This window comes from Hippocampus comes, unplaced genomic scaffold, assembly GCF_001891065.2.
Source record: "Hippocampus comes isolate QL1 unplaced genomic scaffold, H_comes_QL1_v1.1 scaffold620, whole genome shotgun sequence".
Classification (NCBI taxonomy): domain Eukaryota; kingdom Metazoa; phylum Chordata; class Actinopteri; order Syngnathiformes; family Syngnathidae; genus Hippocampus; species Hippocampus comes.
Genome location: NW_017804841.1, coordinates 655748 through 679553, shown reverse-complemented (window position 1 = coordinate 679553; position 23806 = coordinate 655748). Strand labels below are relative to the sequence as shown.

At 46.5% G+C, this 23806-nt stretch overlaps 4 protein-coding genes across 4 annotated transcripts in view; 1 reads left to right on the top strand and 3 right to left on the bottom strand.

The window, feature by feature from the left end:
- The window catches only part of LOC109516427 (uncharacterized protein C16orf52 homolog B-like), a 426069-nt gene that overhangs the window by 5863 nt on the left and 396400 nt on the right, over window positions 1-23806 (bottom strand). The gene's annotated exons all lie outside the window — the stretch shown is intronic.
- abi3b (ABI family, member 3b) lies at window positions 7-11665 on the bottom strand (the record flags this gene model as incomplete). Its single annotated transcript, XM_019870882.1, has 8 exons — window positions 11578-11665; window positions 7929-8084; window positions 6910-7043; window positions 1849-3589; window positions 1236-1403; window positions 953-1132; window positions 800-870; window positions 7-466 (listed from the first exon to the last, which is right to left on the bottom strand). Coding segments are annotated over exons 4-8 (1014 nt in total), but the record flags the coding sequence as incomplete, so codon positions are not given.
- ace (angiotensin I converting enzyme (peptidyl-dipeptidase A) 1) lies at window positions 7124-18338 on the top strand. Its single transcript, XM_019870131.1, has 25 exons — window positions 7124-7606; window positions 9566-9733; window positions 9818-9905; window positions 10228-10371; window positions 10508-10699; window positions 10846-10943; window positions 11186-11355; window positions 11502-11725; window positions 11804-11948; window positions 12402-12500; window positions 13137-13259; window positions 13334-13539; window positions 13624-13760; window positions 13985-14143; window positions 14217-14304; window positions 14381-14524; window positions 14624-14815; window positions 15174-15271; window positions 15519-15691; window positions 15778-16001; window positions 16103-16247; window positions 16334-16432; window positions 16655-16777; window positions 16987-17171; window positions 17830-18338. The coding sequence occupies exons 1-25, from the start codon at window positions 7385-7387 to the stop codon at window positions 18030-18032; spliced, it is 3849 nt and encodes a 1282-aa protein (XP_019725690.1). The 5' UTR covers window positions 7124-7384; the 3' UTR covers window positions 18033-18338.
- itga3b (integrin, alpha 3b) overlaps window positions 19591-23806 on the bottom strand; it is a 15260-nt gene continuing 11044 nt past the window's right edge. Inside the window, exons 14-24 of the mRNA XM_019871317.1 lie at window positions 23675-23806; window positions 23464-23538; window positions 23280-23359; window positions 23114-23191; window positions 22597-22699; window positions 22240-22416; window positions 21618-21752; window positions 21354-21467; window positions 21172-21270; window positions 20956-21081; window positions 19591-20080 (exon numbers count right to left, since the gene is read on the bottom strand). The exon at window positions 23675-23806 is cut by the window's right edge and continues 40 nt beyond it. Of these exons, the coding sequence (XP_019726876.1) occupies window positions 19913-20080; window positions 20956-21081; window positions 21172-21270; window positions 21354-21467; window positions 21618-21752; window positions 22240-22416; window positions 22597-22699; window positions 23114-23191; window positions 23280-23359; window positions 23464-23538; window positions 23675-23806 (1287 nt within the window). The 3' untranslated portion in view covers window positions 19591-19912. The remainder of the gene's footprint in view (window positions 20081-20955; window positions 21082-21171; window positions 21271-21353; window positions 21468-21617; window positions 21753-22239; window positions 22417-22596; window positions 22700-23113; window positions 23192-23279; window positions 23360-23463; window positions 23539-23674) is intronic.

The window sequence follows — 23806 nt, the reverse complement described above, 5'->3', positions numbered from 1 at the left end:
TGGTGGCGGTGGAGGAGGCGGAGGAAGAGTAGCAGCTGTCACTACAGGTGGAGGCAACGATGGAGGAGGAGGTGGGGCAGCTCCTGCGACAGGAGGAGGTGGAGGAGGAAGTGGGGGACCACCTACAAAATGAGGTGGAGGGGGTGGTGAAGGAAGAGGAGCAGTTCCTGCAGGTAGAGGTGGTGGAGGGGGAAGTGAAACGGGTGAGGTGAGGTTGCTTGGTGGAGGCAGAGGAGGTGGTGGCGGACATGTTGGTGAGGTCAAGCAAGGTGGAGGGGGCAGGCCAATGTCCATCATGGTAGGAGGAGGAGGAGGTGGTGGTGGTGGTGGTGGTGGAGGAGGAGGAGCAGATGAAAGGTTGTCGATTGTAGCTTGAGGTGGAGGAGGAGGGAGGTCATCAGTGAAGTTGGCGTCAGCAGGCAAGGTGGGGACCGATGGCATCGGCACAGCGATGCCTTGGTTGGAGCTACACCCAAATAATTGACGAAAAATGAGAAATTAATTTTTATTCCATAAATAAAATCAACTATTGTCTGTTTTTATTTTCTATTGATTGAAAATGGATTAATTTTTTTGCTGAAACATCATAGCTTTATCTTACAATGCATGGTGAAATCCGTCTTGCGTCAGTTTTTATCGGTCAACATTCAGTGCCTCGGATTGACCTTAAATACATTCATTTCAGGTGTTCTAGTAGGCTTTTCTGTGTTTGCTTCCTTTTCGAAGCGTGTTAGTGTTGAAACTACACCAAACCCAAAGACAATTTCCAAACTTAAAAAAAAAAAAATTGTTGACGTACACAGGAGCATCTGCATTGCTTTCCGTGCTGTCGGTGGTCCCTGTCCTGTTTCTGGGGGGCTCCTGTGAGACCTGTTGGGGTTGGAGGGAGGCTGACATTGTTGTACTCATTACAGTCAGCGCATGGCACTCACCGTGTGACCTTTAAGGTTACCTGGAAACAGTGTCCAATGGCGTCCAAGCTGGAGTACGATATGGGTACTCGTGGATAGCTTCTCTCCAGCTCCTTGCCCGAAGCGGGCGGAGCCACAAGCTTGGCGCGCGTGTTGTTTTTAGATGTCGTGAAGATGCTGATCTCTCTCCTGGCTACCTTCTCGTAGTGGATAGAAGCTGCCTGGATCAAAGGGGGAAAAAAAAACATTTGGTAAGAATAAAGTATCGATACTTAGGTATAAAAATAACTGAATGAGTTTTCAAAGGCCAACGCCACTCCTCACTAGTGACATGAGGTTGACGGAGGACTCAATTTTCTTGATCTGAATGGCTTGAGAGTCAAGCAGTCGGAGCAGCAGAGTGGCCACGCTGTTGATTTGATAGGTGACGCTGGCCAACGCCTGAGTGGCCAAAGCTTTGGCCTCCTCAAGAGCTTTTGTTGGCTCATCTGCCTGCAGAATTTCATTCACACACACACACACACACACACACACACACACACACACACACACACACACACACACACACACACACACACACACACACACATACACGGTGTTTGCCTTCCCTTGGAGAACAAGTCGAAAGAAAACTCAAATATCCTACTCGATCACAGTTAGTATCATAAAGTGCTGGCTTTTTAATAATACTTCATGTTGCAAACACGTACACGACTTAAAGCTGGAGTAAGTTTTGTCGCCCCCTATGGTGGAATACTGCGTTACAACACGTCCTCGACATGACAGACCATCTCTTAAATGTAAAACCGTAATTTAATCGTTTGGCATTTAATTATATCGTTGTATAGTATTGCAACTGGCAGTCTTCTTCAAAACCAAGCATCATCGTGTGCATTTTTCATACATATTTGACGTGTGGTTGGAGGTCATTTGTCACCTGCAGGTAGTTGTTTTCGCAGTAGTCTGCAACTTGCTGCAGGTTGCTGTGGTTTTCAATCAGGTTCTTCCTGGCCGTTGGCGCCTCTTCGAAGATCTGAGAAATAATCTGAGAAATGTTTTTAGCTTCCGCCATTGCTCTTTAAAAATGCTTTAAAAAATCCTTGACTGCACACTACTTCATGTTGGTACTTGAAGGAGGAGGGTTGTGTGCTGGGTTCTAACAGAGGCGTTGCACCATTGGCGAGGAGGGCGGGGAGTTCGTGTCTCTTTTGGCAATTGGATATTACTTTTGGAAAGGCAATGCACCATAATGCGGACAGCACATTTCATCCACAAGTTAACTGAACGTCGTTAACATAAACAACACTTAAAAGCATCTACAAAAAATAAGTAAGACATTTAAAAGTAACTCAAATTACCAACTCATATTTTTGATCCAAAAAGCATCATGCCAAAAGTCACACGCCTGGTTTTTGGGTTTATACCTCCTTCTAGTGGACAAACATGATCAATGACGCCAATAAATGTTCAGACCATATTTCAGTGAGCAACGGTGTGCAAGAGTGTGCGGACGAAGCGATTCTTTCTTGTTCATTAGGGTTTTTTTTTTCAAAGTTCGCAAAGACGTTTATGGGGCAATTATTGTCACTAAAACGATAACAAATGCGTATTCCGATCCACAAATATGGCTCCGTAGCTGCACATTCGGACCACCAGAGGGCGCCCATACCACTAATAATAGCGATTTGGCAGGAATGTCGTTGACCGGGCCATCGCCAAAGCTGAACTGAGCAAATTTGTTAGTTCAGAAGTGCGTATCAAGAGAGCAGCAGTTTGCATTACTTGGTGCCAAAGAAGTAGCCCTCACTTTTAAAAATGGTTGGTGACTCCTTATGTACACTGTACTCAACATTATTATTTGTTGTGTTCATGATGATGATCAATCAATTCTTAAGGCTCCTTTCTCAGGTTAAAGATTCCATTTCCCCTTTTATTATTTCATATGGTGATTATGGTTTCACTTCAATTTGATTTCTGGTTCCTAAAAAGTAGCCAGTGTGAGGGGAGCAGTGCCACTTGACAAGTGGAACAACAGAGTCAAACCGCTTCATGTTTTTCAGGAAATGCTGTAGGAACAGTTGGAAGTCGACCAATTACAGCGTAATAGCACCAAGTGAGTGTCCCTGTGGGCGGTTGGCCAGTTACCCTACACAGTTCAAAAAAAATCAGCGAGATTCCACTGGAGTTGAGACAGCAACGCTCTGCATCTAAAAATAAATAAATAAATCCCACGAATGGGAAAACCATCGGCCCGTTAGGAAAAGAGATTCCCGTGCGTGAGCTTATCAACTGACTATTTGAGTCCGTATTGAGCCATGTGACAAAGTGCAAAAACATTTGGTTGGCGCGGAACCACAACCACAGGTGTGTAAACACATTGATGTGAACTTTGAGTAAAAGGGAACGACAACATATAAATGCGTCAGATGCTCAACGCTTTGGTTGAATCGAATCTCATAACAAGGCACACTTTTGACCACAAGTGATAAAATAACGAGATGCTGTTGCAGTGCTACCGACAAATGTCTTCGCGTATTCATTGAGGGCTTTTCAATGACTTACCTGAACTTACTTTTTTTCCCCTGGGGGAGTATTTTTAACATTCAAACCGATGTTAAGTAGGAGTCAGCACACATCCGCCACCACTGAAAGTGCGCACGCATTGCAAAAGCTTCAGCCTGAAAGTATAATTGGAAGAAAACAATGTCAGGAAAAGCCTACTAAAACAGCCAAGCTTTATATGGTATTTGATTCTCATCGTTTCTTGAACCATTTTTAGCTATCGCTGGTACATTTCCCTTTTCTTAACAAAAACCTGTCATTAAAAACCTGTTTTTTGAGAGTAGCGGCAAGTTTTATCTTTAAACTTTACCCAAATCAACCTCTGATCTACTCAGTTTGAGGCTAAAGATCAAACTAAATGGTGAAAAGAATTTTTTCCAAGTCACAGCGATTGGTCCCCCCCGTCCCCTTTTTTGGTGGTTTTCACCCTAATCTAATCTAATCTAATCTTGCTGGCCTCCTCCCAGAAATCAGCGCCGTCAAAGTTAACCGTTCACCCGAGCAGACGTCAGAGCACGCAAGTTATGTGGAGTTTCCTTTAAAATGTTTCCTTTTCAATGCAGAAGTTCGCCTCAGCGCTTTAAATATGGTTCCAGTTGACACATTAGTCACACTCCGCGACCTCAGACATGATGTCAGTCGTGTCAGAGCCGCAAATGCGCAACCGGAATCTGGTAACCATCAATCATCATTTTCGCGCTCGCAAAAAAAGCTCAATGCAAACGCCGCATTTTGTGGGAAAAATATTAACAAGAGACTCAATAAACTCGGGGTTTTGAAAAAGGAATGCGTCTTGCGTCTCATGGGCAATTTGAACATGAATTAATCAAAGGACGTGACAGCACTATCGAGTCAAGATATCCTATCGCGGGGGCACGCCTCCCTCGCTGATTAGCTGCATTCAGATGGGACGACGCACATTTCAGTCAGCGCGGCTCTTTTACGCGACATCCTTCCTCCCTCGGGAACAAACACGTGCGACAATCGGATCGGGTACTTTTGAAGCGCTTCTCTATCTTGACGTTTATCCTTGTATCTATCTACACGGTAGATAGATTGATGGATAAGGCACATCGTTTACATTAGATGAGGGGGTGCCCAACCTTTTTCGACCGAAGATCAATTTTTTTTCGAGCAACCGACCTCCCGTGATTGACCCGACACACACGCGTGCCACGATGAGCAACGGCCATAACGACCCAGAACACGAACCAAACAGAAAAATAAAGTCACTACACGCAAAAAAACTAAAACTAATACACAAACTAATAACTAGACTAAAACCAAACATTTTTGAAAAAAAATAAAAATGAATACAACCCAACAAATCTGCACCAAAAACTAAATAAAAACACAAGTCAAAATGAAATAAAAAGTAACTACAATGAAAAGTCCCAAACTATTTAAACCCTGGTCGATACACAGATTAGTTGTTATCGTTTTTTGGGAGCAATTAAGTTAAATTGGATCATTTCCTTCCCCACACTCAATGATCTCTTCATCTTGGTTGTGAATCACTGATAAAGAACACGTCAATATTAGATAAGATGTGACACCTGATGACACGCGACCTTCCTCCAACATACACACACATACACACGTACACACACACACACACACAAAACACATTACACAGCAGTATTCACGGGCAGTGGTGTGCAACCTACACCCAAGATTGGCTCCTCTAGGCTATCATAGTCCCTTCACACCTCACAGAACTCCATTACGGGGGTCGGGGGGGTGGCGCAGTCAATTATTTGGGGATTGGAAGAATGCAGAGAAAATCACTTGCAGGACCCACACAGATTTACACACCCGCGCCCGCGCTCAGAATACAAAACAGCAGTAAGCACATTGCCGGTGGATGGATAAAACTTTGATCACTCCCCACCCGCGGCTTGAGATGGTCTCATCATTTGCACACGATCCCGCCAAAACCGAGCGGCGAACAACCACGAACCACCTCTGCAGGGTCTCTTAACTTACTCGCCGAGCGTCATCAGTTTATGATTGGTCAAGCTGTCAATAAGTTGCCAGCTTTGGTCTGCGTAGACATCAGCAAGTGTGCGGAGATATCGCATATCTTTGAAATCAGCGGCGTAAATCTTTATGGAGATCCAACGGGATGGATGGTTCTTGTCTTTGTGTGTTTTCAGTCCAAAAGATAAGACGATGTGACCATGAACGTCTGATGGAGTACGACGATAACTTGACCACCTTTTCACCCCAAAGGGTTTGAATACTTCCAGAGTTTTTTTTTCTTTTCAACGGTTTAGTTCAGCAGTGCCGGGTTCAAGCAGTTTCGAGAAACTTCACACGTGGCTCCAAAGAAGACTATTTTTCCGATTAATTGCGACGCGGTTGAACAAAACGGGGACGGCGAAGCCAAAATGAATTTAGCGGGGTCACGCCAAAGTCAAGGTCGAGCCATAGTCGGGCTGCCACGTGCACGGTCATCGGTGGTAAAAAGCAAAAGGGCAACGTTATTGGACAAGGACCTGGGGCATGTGAGTCAGGGTATATTAAACAGTGCAGATGGATAATTAATAAACCATAGATAAAGATTCATGGAAACAATCATTGTCAGCGTCATTACTGAAGACGTGGACAAAATAATCATCAACGGGCACATTTTCTTTATCTTCTGCGAAGATTGACGACTTCTGTACATCTTAGTGAGAAGCCACGCCGTTGTCGTACATTTGCATCTATTCGTGAAGGAGTGTTTTTAAACTTCTCGTTGTTCATGTGGCTTAGAATAATATTAAATATACTTTAGAAATACAACTTGTCTCATTTTTTTGTGAACACTTTGGCTTACTATGCTATTCATTTTTTTCTCTCTTCTACACTTTGCGCAACTACGTTATCTTAGTTTTTTCTTTTTTTCCCCCTCTCTAAAGGATCTCAGCTGTTTTTTATTTTTCATTTTCTTTCTGGACTTAGTCAACCAGGATGAATGATGAACAGGTCCAAATTATAGTCAACATGAGCACAAAACCTTCAGGCTTCTGCCAGAAAGCAAACAAAAAGTCTACGAGAACAGCTGGACTTCATTTTGGTTTCATCAGAGGCACTTGAAATGGGAACATGTATGTGCTGACTTCAATTTAAAATTTCAAAGTGATTTTAATTTTATTCCGAGTACCAAAACAGTATAGACCACACTAGGCATTTTCTATTTTCAAGGTGATGACCAAACTTTGAAATAGCAGTCGGTGCACATTTTAGGAAAAACAAAACAAAACTGGGGAATACCTTTTCAGTGAGTGTACATTTGAATTTTTTAGCGCTTGTGTGCATCTCATTTTTCTAATTTTCCCCAGCCCGTCAAGCCTCTGCTTTCTACCCCCTCAATGACTCGCTCCCCCCTACTCTTCTCTCCCCTCTGAGCTTGTTTGTGTGTGTGTGTGTGTGTTTGTATGGAGAGAGGCACCAGAGAGCAAAGTATGCCGTGTCCCTCCTCGTGCCGGTCCGCGAGGTGGTGACAAGTCTCTTCTCGGCTCAGCTGCTGGATCGTATCTTATCTCCCCGTTCTCGGATTGGCCTCCGGATGCTGATGCTGCCCGGCTGGAGGAAAGCAGAGGGGAGAGAGGGAGAGAGAGAGAGAGAGAGAGAGAGAGAGAGAGAGAGAGAGAGAGAGATTTTTTTTTAGAGAGAGAGAGAGAGAGAGGGAGAGAGAGACGTAAGGCATTGGTTTGCGCTGTGTTCAAGGGTGGGGATTATGTTCGGTGTCGTAAACGGGTGCAAGTGCAGCCTGCAGAGGCGTGTGGGCTGGGTCACACTTGTACTTTAAAAGACACTTGCGGAGTTTGGTGACCAGTGGAGAGGAGCTTCAGTGAGAGGTGTTCTCTCAAGTGTCTTTTTATTTATTTATTTTTTGTATTTACACTTGCTGCTGGGAGGCAGACATGGACAAGTTTGTTTGGTCAGTGGCGCTGGTGCTGCAAGCGGTGCAGCACTGTGACGCTCTGCCGGCCAGCTGGCTGCCAGGAGAGTATTCCAACACGGCGGCCGATGCAGTGCGGTTCCTCGGCGATTACAACAGCACAGCGGAGGAGGTTTTCTTCTACAGCGTGTCGGCCAGCTGGAACTACAACACCAACTTGACAGAGTACAACTCTCAACTGCAGGTGAGACCGCTCCTGGAATATCCGATCCGTTTCCTGCCAGCGCTGCGTGTACAACTCCAGTGCGTGCAAACGGAGCACTGGCCACAATTTATCTGTCGGAAAAATGAAAAGCAGACAACTCGGCCTGGATGAAAGAATGCCTGTGGTGTAAATATTTCCAACTTTTACAGTCGGTGAGTTTTTGTCACAGCGGTCTCCTAAAGGCAAGCCAGGATATGAACATTAAAATGTAGTAAATTGCCTTCACCGATGAAGCCAAAGAGTCACCAAGTGAGATTTGAATAATTACCCCCCCCCAACCAAAAAAAAAAAAAAGACTTACTCTGAGGCTTTTATTGTGATGTCTGTGCTGATACAGCTGTCACAGCAGGAATTCTGTGTCGCATCCAGTCTTGGAGAACAGGTGGAGATGCAGGCGCCCCCCCCGCCATGCCAAAGCCAGCAGGGTCACGTGTCTTGCGCCTCAAAAGTGTTGAGCCTATAAAGGTGAACGGTAAAAAAAAAAAAAGAAGAACGGGTCATAGAGTGGAACGGGAACCCATTTGGAACCCGCAATAGGCCTGCGCTTCCGTAGATAACAAACACGGAGAAGTGCATCAATGAAACGTAAAACACATTAAGTGCCATCAGTGAGGCATCTGAGTCGGGGAGGATTTGATTTCAGGGCAAATGAGGTACCGCCTGGCATCAGAGTAAAAGCCATTAACAGGAAATAAATAGATGACATTTATGAACGGCTTCAAGACTCTCAAATAGACTTCATTGTTGGTGACATTTTTCTTTAGGATGGATGCTTTACCGAGGAGATTGTCAAAGATTTGATGGCTCATTCTCCTCTGGCAAAATGACAAATATATTCATAATTATAATTTTAAGGAATTGTTTTTATTTATCGAACACCTGAGAAATCTACGAGAGTCAATACAAGTATTCCTTTCACAATATAAGCAACTGCATGCTGCAACAAAGTCACAAAAGTAGAAATAATTGCAAGATTCCCAGTTCGCCTCATGCTAACCAAGAATGGGAAACACCATAGACAGGCTAACAAATAGCATTGACGCTGCAATGTCACTGCTGTATGTTTTGTATTTGGGAGGAATAGCAGTGGAAGCTTGTGTACCTAATGTTTTGGCCATTCAACGCATGGTCACGTGCAGGCCGGATGTCGTGGTCAAGACAAATCCGCTTCCTTGATTTTTACTGTCCTACCACGGAAGACGCAATGATTGTTTTGGATGAATGGGCGGAGGCCGGTTGAAGAAGAAAAAAAAAAGTAATGGAGAAAAAGACAGCAACGGAGGAGAAGTGCACAAAGGTTCGCGTTAACGCTTCAACTCGAGCGTCGCCGCTTTCCCACTGCGTCAGCCCGCTTAGAAAACCGCAGATAAGAGCGCTCGCTCGCAACAGAAACACAGGCCGGGCTGGAAACGAACTGCGGTGCGGCCTAATCACAACGCGTGTGCAAATATTTTCCCATTTGTGATTGAGCCAATCAGTGTTTGGCACTCTTGACCTTGTGTAAAATGAACATTGTTGCAACATAGGCTGGATCGCGAAATGTTTCTTTGCAACACGCACACACACAAAGAAAAATACAGCGTGGGAACGTACAGCATCTTGGTCTTGTGAGAATTTAGGAGGGGATTGAAGTTTTGCACCTGCACAAGCTCCTTGTGCAACAACAATCGACTGCATTAACATTCTGGGCATGCTGGACCCGAAAATGTTTTTTTCGCTAATCCCCGCCTCTGTCGCGGGGGTTCTGGTCCAAACCGCCCCCACAATCAGCGAAATCCGCGATACAGATATACAGTAAATACTTCTTAGGCGTGTTTTGTACCTTTTAGGGCAATTCATTTTTGAGTTCTTTCAACACACAAACACGTTTCAACACATCCTATATTCAGAGGGAGCAAGAAGCGCAAAAGGTTTCTTATGTCCCCCCGTTGCGTTCAGGTAAACGCATCCTTGGAGGAGCAAGCTTTCATCGAGGCCTGGGGGCTGAAGGCCAAGAAGGTGTTCACCCGTGAGCTGCTTGACACCCTTGACCCCAAAGATCAGAAACTGATGAGCAACGTCATGATCCTCGGAGCCGCCAACCTGCCTCCGGAAGAAAGAGGAGAGGTGGGTCTCGAATGGTTTCGAGTCAATTCTCTCACGAAAACTGCCAATAGAACCGAGCTCTGATTTTCCCGTGCGTGTGCGCAGTACAACACCATTCTCAGCACCATGGACAGTATTTATTCAACCGCTAAAGTGCATCCGCAGCCCAACGTCAGCTGGAGCCTGGAACCTCGTGAGTAAAAATCCGACGGACCGCGGTTGTAAAGGGGAGTTTGACGACGCAAAACGTTGTAAAGAGTAACAGGATGGGCAAAGTGACTGCCCGGGCGGGGGCAAGTGTTATCGAGGTGCTTGCGGGTGTTGAGTAAAATGCTGGAACAACAACGCGCTAATTGCCCTTAACGGTGCCCTGCATTGGGGAACAATGGCCCGATGTTTTGTCTGCCAACATCGTTCAGCGTTTCCCATGCGCGATGCAGTTCCCCCAAAGTCACGTTTGGTCATAAAACTCGGCCCAAAGCGTTTCGTGCGTGTGTGTGTGTGGTCCTTTGCAGATCTCACCGACATCATGGCCACCTCCCGCAGCTACAAGAAGCTGCTGTATGCTTGGGAAGGTTGGCACAACACGTCGGGCGTCCCCCTCAAGGCGTACTACCCGAAATTTGTGCAGCTCAGCAAGAAAGCCTCACAAGCCGACGGTAGGAAATTCACACGCAAATACAGCAATGTCGTTTGTGTCACCCCAAAAAAATTATTTCAATCGGAACATCGGTTTTCGATTTCAAAGATGAGCGCGCAACGAATCAAACAAGGTCGAACGGTTCCACTTGACAGGATTTAAAGACACGGGGGCCTACTGGCGCTCTTGGTACGAGACGGACAACTTCCAGGAAGTCATCGAGCAGCTGTACAAAACAATCGAACCGCTCTACCAGCACCTGCACGCCTTTGTGCGCCGGCAACTCTACAAGCAGTACGGCCCCAAGTACATCAACCTGCGAGGACCCATCCCCGCTCATCTGCTGGGTACGACGACGCGCCGTCGCGGCGGCTTATCTCGTCACGGTGGACGGCGGCGCTTCGAGCAGGCATTTCCTATCGAGCCCGCGAGCGCGCCGTCGCCTCTCGAGGACGGATTGTTGCTCAAGTGTGTTTTTCTTCCTCGCCCTCAGGAAACATGTGGGCCCAGACCTGGAACAACATCTACGGCTTGATGATACCGTTTCCTGACAAACCCAACATGGACGTGACTGAAGAAATGCTCAACCAAGTAAGGGAGGGGGCGAGGCGAGTCTCACGCCACAAAAACAGTTTCTGCAAGTGAAACGCTGACACTTACTGGCTTTTGGGTATTCTAAATCTTTTAGATATACAAAATGTTTTGAATTAAGATATCTGCAGTCTCTCTGATCTAGAATTATGTCCCGAGCAAGCCCCGATAGTAGAAAGAGGAGCCCCCAAATTTGATGAATTCAACCGAGACGGCCATTTTTGTTTCCCCGCGCTTGACAGGGCTACAACGCGACGGCCATGTTTCGCGTTGCGGAGGAGTTCTTCACATCTCTGGGTTTAGCCGAGATGCCTCCAGAATTCTGGCAGGAATCCATGCTGGAGAAGCCCGACGATCGAGAGGTGGTGTGTCACGCGTCCGCCTGGGACTTTTACAACCGCAAAGACTTCAGGTAACCAGGATTGGACCGAGAACCATGCGTAGCTTTTCAGGGGGTCCGCGTGTGCTTTTTTTCCAACAATAAGGACATTCGTACGATTCTATTTCGTGCCGATATTGGATCTCACGATCTGTCTCTCTCTCGCGCGCGCGCGGCAGAATCAAGCAGTGCACCACAGTCACGATGGAACAGCTCTTCACCGTCCACCATGAGATGGGCCACGTGCAGTATTACCTCCAGTACAAGGACCAACCCGTGGGCTTCCGCGGCGGGGCCAACCCCGGGTTTCACGAAGCCATCGGCGACGTCCTGTCTCTGTCCGTCTCCACCCCCAAACACCTGAAGACCATCGGACTGCTGAAGTCGGCGACGTCCGACCCTGGTAAAGAGAATTACGAGAGACGTGCGGATCGTTTAAGCGGAAGTGTCCCGACTCGAGTTCCACGTGGTGTTCCTCCAGAATCCGACATCAACTACCTGTTAAAGATGGCACTGGAGAAGATAGCCTTCCTTCCTTTTGGCTACCTGATCGACCAATGGAGATGGGGCGTATTTGGGGGCAACATCCCCCCGGAGCGATACAACGCAGAATGGTGGTACCTCAGGTAGGCTTCGGTTCACTTGACTTTCCGAGCCAGTCCGTGAGTGTGAAGCTACAATGATACAAAGAGATGCGAACAGTTAAGACAATGGCATTTCTTTCATTGCCATGGCGGCAATTACTCCTCCAAATTGAGTGAAGTGAGTGGAAAAACCTCCCTTGAACCCTTAAAAATAATGAGTCAGTGTTTGTGGTTATGCTAGAAAACGGCACTATACAAAAAAATGTGAAGCTCGCATCATTAATTTGACTTCGTTAGCCTCTGGCTGTTTATTTCGGCGAATGTTCTCCGACGGAACTTTTCACTTCCCAACCTTTGAAAACTGTCCTCTCAGCTGCTTGCTTTGTCAAAATAATGTGTCACTATTTGTCTGTGTTGTGCACAAAGGTAATTCTTTCCAGGACTGATGTGTCATATAATCCGTGCCATCCATCTGTTTCTTCTTCTCCTCTCAAGGACAAAATATCAAGGCATCAGCCCACCCACCAAGCGCACCGAAGAGCACTTTGACGCCGGCGCTAAATTCCACATTCCTGGAAACACACCGTACATCAGGTAAGCGTCTTGTTTTATCCGCAGCGCCTAAAATGTTAAGGGCGCGCGTACCTCGAGGCGCTGCGCACCAAAACGCAAAACGCAATGCGCGCAAGATGGGAATGAAGGTGTCATTGTATACTGCGATCTGTCATCGGAAAGACCGGTAATGGGATTTTCAGCAATACGAAAGCTTTACAATAGCAGGAAACTGGCGGCATGGAAACAAGCTGCACTTAGCTAACCACAAAAGAACATGTCGAGTAGTAGGCAGGACATTTGCATTCCTACCTTGAGGGAATAATTTCTTTAGTCAGACGGCACAGCGGCGCTTGTGGTTTGCCACCGAGTGTGCGCATTCGCCCTGTGCTCGCGGATGGGGAGGGTACCGGTCGCGAGCCATCTAAAGGCCAACATCTGTTGCGATCTGCACACGCTAATCTAATAATCAGCATCCCCGGTGACTGTGATATTGCAGACCGTCGGTCATTTCCATCTCCAAAATTCAATTCAAAGTCTTTCTTCCGCAGGTATTTCGCCAACATCTGTTGCGATCTGCACACGCTAATCTAACAATCAGCATCCCCGGTGACTGTGATATTGCAGACGTCGGTCATTTCCATCTCCAAAATTCAATTCAAACTCTTTCTTCCGCAGGTATTTTGTGAGCTTCATCCTGCAGTTTCAGTTCCACGAAAAACTATGCCAAGCGGCCAAACACACTGGACCCTTGCACACATGCGACATCTACCGCTCTGCAGAAGCGGGGACCATTTTAAAGTACGTTTTATATTACGTGGGATCAAGCTCAGGAGAGGTGGCGGCTTTCAACAAAAGCTTTTTTGTTGTTCCAGAAAAGTTCTTCAGGCGGGTTCCTCCAAACCTTGGCCTGAAGTGCTTCAAGAGGCCATCGGGACGAACAAGATGGACGCAGGCGCACTGATGAGATACTTTCAGCCCATTATCACGTGGCTGGAAAAACAAAATGTCAACGAAGTCCTGGGATGGCCTGACTTCAACTGGGTGCCGCCCATTCCGGAGGGCTATCCGGAGGACATTGGTAAGACAAACCGTGCATAGAAAGGCTTCATGGTCGGTTTTCCTTGACCCCGCGTTGTGGCTTATATGGTCCTTGTCCGTGCAGATAAGAATACAGACGAGCTGGCTGCCAAGAATCTTCTGGATGAATACAATAGTACAGCGGAAGTGGTGTGGAATGCCTATACGGAAGCCTCCTGGGCGTACAACACTGACATTAATGAAGCCAACAAGCAGAACATGGTGAGGGATGAATTCCCTGAAATCAGCCGTCATTGCTGAGTATCTATTTATCACCAGTCGTCATCACCAGACACATCCAACTATTCCGTTCCTCCTTACCACCTTTCTTCTACATATACAACCACAACACCACCCAAGCAGTCACCACTTGGTCACCTATCACGCCTTCTTCACCCTTCAACCATCCATCCACCCGCTGAATGAAAGCTAATTTTGTTCCCCAGCTCCAGAAGAACCTGGACATGTCAGCCCACACGTTAAAATATGGCCAACGGGCACGGCAGTTCGACACGGCGGACTTCCAGGAAGACGCAGTCAAACGCATCATCAAAAAACTCAGCGACATCGAGAGGGCCGCGCTGCCGTCGGCGCAGCTTGAGGAGGTGTGGGAAAGTTGACTTTGTGCCAGCCAACAGCAGAGAGGATGTAACTAAGCCTTGTTCTTTACCGTTTTAGTACAACAATCTCCTGTCCAACATGGAGACCAAATATAGCGTAGCAGAAGTGTGCAGAGATAATGGCCAATGCCACCCACTGGATCCCGGTAAGAACTCAAATCATGCGTTGTGCATCATCCGTGGTGGTCAATGCCACAGCGAGCATGTTGTATTTTTTTTCAGACCTTCAGAAGATCATGGCGGAGTCCAGAGATTATGATGAGCTGTTATTTGCCTGGAAGGGCTGGCGAGATGCAGCCGGCAAAGTACTTCGCTCGGATTACGAGCGATATGTGGAACTGGCCAACCAAGCTGCCAGACTCAACGGTATGACCTGACCATGTTTTGCATCTCAGACGACGCACTTTAAAATGTTCCGATGTTCTATCACATTTTCTCGTTCTCACCATCCATCCTTCTTTATAGGTCACAGCGACAACGGTGCTTTCTGGCGCTCGCTGTACGAAACGCCGACCTTTGAGGAGGACCTGGAGAGACTCTGGAAAGAACTTGAGCCGCTCTACCTGAACGTGCACTCCTATGTTCGCAGGGGTCTGTACAACAAGTACGGCCCTAAACGCGTCAACCCGAGGGGGCCCATACCTGCTCACTTGCTCGGTGAGGCGGCGCAACCCGAATGGACAGCACCGATAGTCAGCTAGCTACCTTTATTATTTGGCTCTGTAGAAATGTTTCTTTGATTTAATCAGACCATACAAAACCACAAGCCAGTCAACCCAGCGAAAATGTTCCTTTTGTGTTCGGGCATAGCCCTCGCTAATATTCGGCAGCTGGCGGCAAATGCCTCTGGAGTTGGGAAGGATTTCATTTTCTTTCAGAGGCGTCTAGCGTGAGATTGTGTGTGACACTTCCACACAGTTAGGAATTCAACTGGTCCTCCCAAGAATTCCGCTTGTTGAATCAGCACAACAGAGCAGAAGTGTGTTCTGATCACACGTCTTTTGCGTCGCCTCAGGTAACATGTGGGCGCAGACGTGGTCTGGCATCATGGACCTGGTCATGCCTTATCCGCATGCCACGCAAGTCGATGCTACGCCAGCGATGGTGGCAAAGGTGAGTACGTTGACTGCGTGCGTTCTTCGAGCAGCTTTTACAGAAAATAAGCTGCAGTTTTTTTTTTATCCAATTTTTCCTTGTAACGATTCCGTCAAAACTTCCTAGTAATGACACCAAATATTCACTTTGTACGATACAGTAAGCATGTGACGCAAAACATTTCCTCTCTTAGACTGTCCTTTTGTTTTTCCATATTTCAAACATGAGGCTTTTACATTATCACTGATTTTATTTTTTCTTACAGGGCTGGAATGCCAAAAGAATGTTCCAGGAATCAGATAACTTTTTCACCTCTCTGGGGCTGCTGCCAATGCCGAAAGAGTTCTGGGACAAATCCATGCTGGAGAAGCCCACCGACGGACGCCAAGTGGTCTGCCACGCTTCCGCATGGGACTTCTACAACAGAAAAGACTTCAGGTAAAAAAAAAAAAAAAGCATGATTTTCATGTTTGAAAATGTCTCTCGCAATGTGACTAAATGTTACCTCGCGCCACCACATTCAGAATCAAACAGTGCACCGTTGTGACCATGGACGACTTGATCACCGTCCACCACGAAATGGGCCACGTCCAGTACTTCCTGCAATATAAGGATCAGCCCGTGGCGTTCCGCGAGGGCGCCAACCCTGGCTTCCACGAGGCCATCGGCGATGTCCTGGCTTTGTCCGTGTCCACACCCAAGCACCTGAAGAGCATCGGCCTCCTGGACAAAGTGGAAAACAATCACGGTGAGTTGGCATCAACTGAAATCTGACCGTATGCACGTTATAACTGGGCCTTGACCGGTGCCATTTTTTCCGGACCACAAACCCTTGTTTTAATGTTACAGAGAGTGACATCAACTTTCTGATGAACATGGCGCTCGATAAAATCGCCTTCCTGCCGTTTGGCTACCTGATGGACCAGTGGAGATGGAAGGTGTTTGATGGACGCATCCCGCCGTCCGAGTACAATAAAGAGTGGTGGAACCTCAGGTAAAGTCAGCACTCAAACAAGAGTTCAGAGATTGAGAACCAGACTGAGACGCATCAACTGATGCGTCGCTTGTTTGTCAACGCAGAATGAAGTACCAAGGCCTGTGTCCACCCGTCCCCCGCAACGAGGATGACTTCGACCCAGGTGCAAAGTTCCACATCCCGGCTAACGTTCCCTACGTGAGGTGAGTGCCGTTCTCTTCGGTAAACAAACAAACGCATCTGATAATTAATCACCGATGAACCGACGGCGTGCAGACACATGACGATGAGATAAGATAAACGAGGCGGCGTGACAGCAGGCGGCCACGATCTCTCTCCATGTGACTCAACATATGTCGCGTCCTTAATCAGCGCCAGTCGGTTTAATAAGCGCATTTATGACAAGTATATTTATCACCCTCCAGGTACTTTGTCAGCTTCATTATCCAGTTTCAGTTCCACAAGGCCCTGTGTAACGCTGCCAAGCACGTGGGGCCCCTGCACACGTGCGACATTTACAAATCGAAGGAGGCTGGGAAGCTGCTAGGGTGAGTGAACACGACAAACATGAATCATGTCATGAATAAAAAAAAGACAAAATCACCACAACGCCTTATCATTGAAGCATTGTGCAAATGTTGAGCCACTTTTTAGACCTCATAGCTTCATTTATTCTACTAAATTTTTCACCACGAGTGAGTGATTCATCGCGATATTGTCATTATGTGTCATTCTGACGCCCTGCTCGTACCCGCAGAGACGTGATGAAGCTGGGTTTCAGCAAGCCCTGGCCCGAGGCCATGACCATGATCACAGGCGAGCCCACGATGAGCGCCAAGCCGCTCATGGAGTATTTCGAACCTCTCATTAAATGGCTGGAGCGAGAGAACGATAAGAACGGGGACATCCGCGGGTGGCCTGATTACGACTGGAAGCCTTTGAGTAAGTCTTTCAGACGGCCACGTTGAAAGACGTGACAGTCTCATGTGTACAAGATGGGAGTCCAACATGTGGGAAGCACATTTCCTAGTGAACCTCCTTCCAAGAGGAAATAGTAAAAGTATGTGCTGGACGACTTCAATTGGGGGGGTTGCAGTTTACAGCGAAATCTTTCTCCCTCTGCTTGTTTTCTTGATGAAAGGATGTGAACAGATTAGATTGATGGGAGTGAAAGAGAGTGCCAGGGAGAGACAAAAGCAGCTGCTGTTTGGACGACACACACACACACAGTTTGGGTTTAGTCAGACTTTTTTTTTTTTTTTAAATCTTAACCCTAACCTAACCGATATGTCAACGTGCCACAGTGTAGTGCCAACTACTGGGAAGGAGGACATACTCCACATCAGATTTTGTTTCGCATTAAGTATCGGCTGGCGATTAGCGCCAGCTGTCACAAGAACCCGATACATTGAAACAACGCCGGTATCGGTACTCGCCCAATTCTACTTCCAGTCATGTATTCTTGATCCTCTGCAAAAAAACAAACAAAAAAAAAAACCAACTAAAAGGCTCTGGTATTTTGCAAAATGTGTGTACCGTTCAATGAAAAGAAATAAAGACAACATCTGAAAAGCTTACATGTTGTTCTTTGCACATCCAGCGGGTGACCCCGGGGTGGAGACCAGCACGGTGGACTTCCTGGGAATGAACGTGGACAGTGCGGCCGCCATTGCGGGCCAGTGGGTCCTGCTGGTGCTGGGCCTGGTCCTGTTGGTTGCCACCATCTTCCTGGCGTACAGATACAGGAAGTCAAAGAGGTCCAACATGTCGTTATCAACGATAGAGCTCAAGCAAAAAGACTAAGTGGCAACTGCAGCTTGGACGGAAACGAGCCTAATGTGAATATCGGTGTTTTGTCATTCTGTACAGTGCATCTGATCACATTTGATTTGATAATATTCGTTTTGGGTCTGCCTCCCTATTACGTCTTTTATATTTATTGTATACTCCAATTATATATTTGCATATGCAAAAAAAAAACATTGCAATTTTGTAATTTATTTGGAATATGTTAATATGTAGGGAGGAAATATTTGTAAAGTCATTGATCGTGTCAGCATTTTTGATTTTGTTTCGTGTTTCTACAATAAAAAAAAAAACTATGACTGACTTTGGCATGAGACATCAAACATTTGCAGAGAACTCATTTAAACGATCTTATGAACAATTCAATTACATCACATCAAAACTGCACAGTATAAAAAAAAAAAAAAAAATCATCAGAGCAGAGTTTGTGCATTTTAGCCCTTCCCCCTGCCCGCTCCATCCTGAGGAGTCAAAGGGGCCTCTGTAAGGGTTGCAGTTCTCAGTGCCACAGCGGAATACCTGGCAGCTCTCAGGTAACATGAGCAAAAAGCAGCAAGGCAATATTTGTCCCACTAGAGACGACTGAATCAATGTCTTCTCAGTCCAGCCCGCTTTTTCGGACCTGAAAGCTTCCCAAAAGCCTTGGACGGCATCCCAAAGTCTCGTACAAATATACACAACAAATGATCTCCACTCATTGGCCACGACATTAGCAGATTTTTTGGGGGTAACTCGATGAGCGATAACGTAGCGATGACACATATCACAATCGAAACATTTACGAGTTGTCAAAACAAAAATGAACTCATCGCGTTCTGCACAGGAGATCAGTTCAACAGATTAAAAAAAAAAAAACTGCTGAAGGTCTAAAACCCGCCGCTCGACGCTGATAGCAATGACACAGAAGCACAAATACTGTCCAATGGTGCCTTAAGATACAAGGTTCATTTGTTACATGACACTTGTAACATAAACCATCGTTCCCCATTGAAATGAATGGAAATGCCATTAATCTGTTCCAGCTTACCCCAGAAATTGAAAATGTTTGGAATGTGTTTTTACACAAAAATATTGCAGTTTATAAAATATGAAGTAAGTACAACACTTAAGAAAATGTAAAGAATGTGTGCGTCATAATTTTATTGGTGCGCCATTGGGGGCAGTATAACGCAGTCATACACAGATACGAAGAAGAGTTTCACAACTACTGGAAGAGGCTCAGTAAGCTGCAGGAATATTCGTTGTTTCCGCAGAAAATTAAAAAAATATATGCCTGTTGTAAGTAATGTTATATTGTCTGTCTACCTGTGTGAATGCACCATTTGTGTTCAAATATCCGCTGCAATTTGTGATCTTGCCTGAGGTTTTGCATTGCTTGTTAGCATTAAGCTGTACAAGTTTTGCATGAAACCGCTTGAAGCCACTTTTTTGAAGAATTGTTCACTATCCGCTTAAACTGCTGCTGGTTTTAAACTGATTTGAGTTTATTTCACTGACACCATATAGCGCTTGAAAATGTTTTGCTCGCGATTTGAAGCAATTCGGCCCGCTTGTATCTCAAGGCATCACTGTGAAAAAAAAAAATGGGGCTGATTGGGGGAACAAAAAAAAAAAAAAAAAGGTCAACATGAGGAAGAAGCGATCGTACCAAATCCTGAACATGGAAAACGACGACCTGAGAGCGCCAATATTCAATTCACAACACTGCAGTCAGTACGAATACTCAACAATTACAATCTCTGGGACAAAAATGTTCAACATATTGCACTGAGAAATCTACAAATAAAATCAACACATTTTTATCCACAGTTGGCCCAGACTGGGTCTAGTTTTCTTTCATTTGGCCAGTCAGTTGCTGAGAGGTCTAAGTCATGGCCTCAGTAGTAGATATGCTGCATCCCTGTCCAGTTGGTAATCCAATACTTTCTGTGTGGCTCCTCCGGCTCAAATCCGACGTTGAACTGATAGCGATCGGCCTTGCAAAGTTTCACCCCGCGGTGCTTTGGCATTATCCGGTAGTAGAGGGATCGCTTGAAGAATCCAAGCTGGGGAGAAAAGAGGTGACATGAGAGACTAAAGCACAGCTAAGATTTAATGGCAGCTTGAGAACGACATTTAGGAGATTTAGATTCCTTATAGAGACGGAGCGTCGGGGAAAAGAGCGAGAGGGGGTGGCCCCCGCTCTCCCCGCTGAGGAGGAAGACGTGGAAAGAAAGCACAAGCAAGGTATACAACACTGCTAATTCCCATAGAAAATGCATGTAAATGCTGAGAGATCACATTTGGAACAAAGACTGGAATAAACTGGTTAATATAACACATCAGTACGTGCTATGATATACCAGTTTGTTCGTGTTTATTATTGTGCTTGTAGACCAACGTTGAATGCTACAACTTCATTGGTCATCAGGAGACAAATGGCAGTACGTTTGAGTGCATCGTAGCAATACTCTCAGCGTTCACGCAATGATAAGCCGCTGAAGTTCCAGCCTGAAAAGGATGCGAGGAGACGTTAGACATATTGCGCACAAGCGAAGGGTCGGAAAGTGAGAGGCTAGAACGTCACGAGGAGGAGTTAAGGTGTAAATCCATTCATCGGAGGGGTGTTGTTACCCAAAAGCCCCAACTGGTGTGTGCAGTTGAGCACCCCTAGTGGGTCTCAGTAGTCCTCGGTCAGCCTCTCTGTCTCAGAGGGCTGGATCTTCATCTCAGCCTTCTGGGCTTTGGCCTCATACATCTCCCTCCTGCTGGCCCTCTGGAAGAAGCCACACTGCACGGAGGAGGCGGAGGAGGTTAAGACTCAATTGGTCAGCGCGAGTCTCCGGGACAGCATGGTTTGGGTTGAGAAAGAGCACATGTGGCGAGCTTTTCAACGCCAAGTCAGTGTGTGCGAGTCCACTGACCCATGGTGTCGGCTCACCTTCCAAAGTATAAGAATGATGATTCCTAGAAGTAGAACACCTGCGACGATGGCGGAGATGATGATCCACAGGGGAAGTTCATAGGGCGTCTCCACCCGCGCCTCCGGCTCGATATCTACGGCGAACTGCATCGGAGCGGAGACAGCGGCCATTTCAAGTCACCGCACCGCAAAGCTGTTCGTAACAGTCGATGACATTGATTTGACGCGTGTTACCGGAATGGTCTGGCTTTTCATTTTAAGGCTGGGTTTGTCTGTAATGAGTTTCAGGGTGGCTGCACCTACAACTTTGATCCACAAAGCATTGGCAAAATCCTGCAAAACAAATAAATAAATAAATAAATAAATAAATTATTATTATTGATCGTGAGCCGCGTGGTTGCAGCTGGTGAAGGCACCTCCAGCATGGTGCTGTTCCACAAACGGGCGCGGACGTGAATCTTGGCCGAGTTGCTCATGTTCAACAAAGGACACGTAAAGGTCACGCATCTCGCCGTTCCTTCGGCGCATTCCTGCAAAGAGGAAATGTCACCGTATGGGTAAAAACACGCCCGCAGACACACGCATACACGGTTGAGGGAGGACAGACGGGCACCAAGTCGCCCGCCCCCACCCAAACTATCACGCACACTCTCGGCGTGGTTTGTTACTCCCGAGCTCACCAACAGGTGTGATTCTTTTCGTGGCGTGAGCAGCGTGATGGTCGCTTGTGGCTCGATCTTCTGAGGCGGGGTGGTACCATCCAGATCGTGTGCCTCGATCTGCCTTTTCACACGTTTCGATGCACTTTCTGACAGCTGCGATAGAAACGCGGGTAAGGAAGCAGTGCAGACAGAGACGAGACGTCAGAGGCAAAACGAGTGGGCTTGATCACGAGATCAGATTCTCAGAATAGCGCCGTTACTTCTATTTTCGATTTGCGGCCCGGGGAGGCTCAGATGTGGTGAATCGGACATTGTTCCCTCAAGGACTTTAACGCGGGCTTTGTTTTGCTTGTGAAGCACTTTCTAAACCACCGCTCAGACAGCCACACCACTGCCATTCGGGATGGAAAGCGGAATACAGAATGGAGCTTGCGCACAAGAGATGCTGCCAGACAGTGTCAACTTTGAGAGCAGAAGGAGCCCATTAGATTATTCGAAGTTCAGCATTCACAAATTCATCTCTTTATTTATTCTGGGAGACCTATTTGCAGCTGTTTGCTAATTATTAGCTATTATTGGGAGGGGAAAAAAAAAGTGCATACGGTGTCGAGCGTACAACAAAGCCAAAAAGGAAGCTCACGGTTAAGTTCAACGGGTTGATGACGTCTCCAGGCGGTCGACATTCGCTCTGGGACTGCGTCTGAACGATGATCTGAGTCAGGTACAGGAGCCACTTCCCACTGGACACCTCAAAGGGCCACTCAAACTCCACGGCCAGGATCCCCAAGTCCTCCAAGGCCGGCCCCCTCATGTTGACCTAGTGAAAAGTCACCACGTAAATGGACAGCCACACTTCCTCTTTCCCTCGAAATAGCATCCGCCCCTGCATACGGCTGCGCCACAAGCCATGACTTGTGTTCCCTGAAATAATATTAACCATCTGACAGTAAAAGGCGTCAACGAGGGAGTAAAAAGCTGAGCGGTCGAGGTGACTCACATTGAAGGTGAACTCGAGCAGACTTCCCACGTCGCTGCTGTTCACCATGGCCGACTCGCCCATCACCGTCCCGCCAAATTTGGTTTCGATGAGCGCGTTTGCACTGCACGGAGAAGAGAAGAGGTGAAACAAAAATGAATAAAGGTCAATTGAAAAAGCAGATGTAATGATTTTGTCAATGTGGCTGTTGTTCAAAATGATTGCTAAACGTTTTGGATACTTTATCATCAGGTCTTTGAATGTTTTTACCAGCAGGTCTTTGGATTTATCTGGGGTGGAAAACGGGAAAGCTGAAGGCGGAGAAGAGGGAGGGGCTGAAATTGCACAAGCTTGAAGCCTGGATTGTGTCAGTCACTAAAAGTGGCTAAAATCTATTTGAATGCAGAATGATCCACTTTTGGATCCAAGTCATGTAAGTGTGCCCAAAAAAAGATTTCTTGCAGATATTTTGTTAAGTTATTTTAAAGCTATCAATCAATTTTTGGGGCCTTTTGTTGTATTCGTGATAGCAACTCACATGGAGAAGGAGGGGAGGATGGTGTTCTCAATCAGCAGGGTGACAGGCACAGGAAACAAGTCGCTCTGTTCACTGAGACTGAAGGAGCCAATCAAATGACAGCGCTGTATTAAAGTCATTATCATCGTTATTATTATAACACAAGTGTTGGGAGCGTCAACATTACGTAGACAGAAGCAGCTGAGTCTGAATCTCCTGCGTGTACAGATCGATGCCTGACGTCTCCAACCTCAAGGCAAGTGACACCTGTTGACGAGGGGGAGGAAAAAAAAAAGAGAACATTATTTTATTTTCAGAAGACGCCAAAAATAGTTCAACTTTGACGGGACGTCAGCGCTGAGATGCCGTACCTTTCCCTTGCCTTTGAGTGGATTCCCCAATTCACAAAGGACAGAGCCGTCATAGCGACATTCAACATCATGATCCTAAATGGAAAAAAAAAACAATTTAACAGCTGTTGTGAAAGCGCCATATAAATAATTTAGGGATGTAGAACTGCAGGCAGGAACTGGGTATACAATTGTAGCTACAGTGTCATCTGCTGCCCCCTGTTGACTGTACCTGGGACCTGACGCCAGAGTATTTGAGCGCATCAGGGATGGTGACGTTGAGCGTGGCCTGGTGGGCGTCCTCAGCCAGCTTCCCTCTTGCGGGAAAGTTGGTCACCTCCAACATCAGGCGTATGATCTTCAT

What these genes read in the sequence shown, in the direction of transcription:
- ace (XM_019870131.1), top strand. Translation starts at nt 7,385, where the DNA reads ATGGACAAGTTTGTTTGGTCAGTGGCGCTGGTGCTGCAAGCGGTGCAG. An exon ending in AAGCCAACAAGCAGAACATG is followed by an intron (nt 13,761 to 13,984) that starts GTGAGGGATGAA and finishes TTTGTTCCCCAG; the next exon opens with CTCCAGAAGAACCTGGACAT. An exon ending in CGCCAGCGATGGTGGCAAAG is followed by an intron (nt 15,272 to 15,518) that starts GTGAGTACGTTG and finishes TTTTTCTTACAG; the next exon opens with GGCTGGAATGCCAAAAGAAT.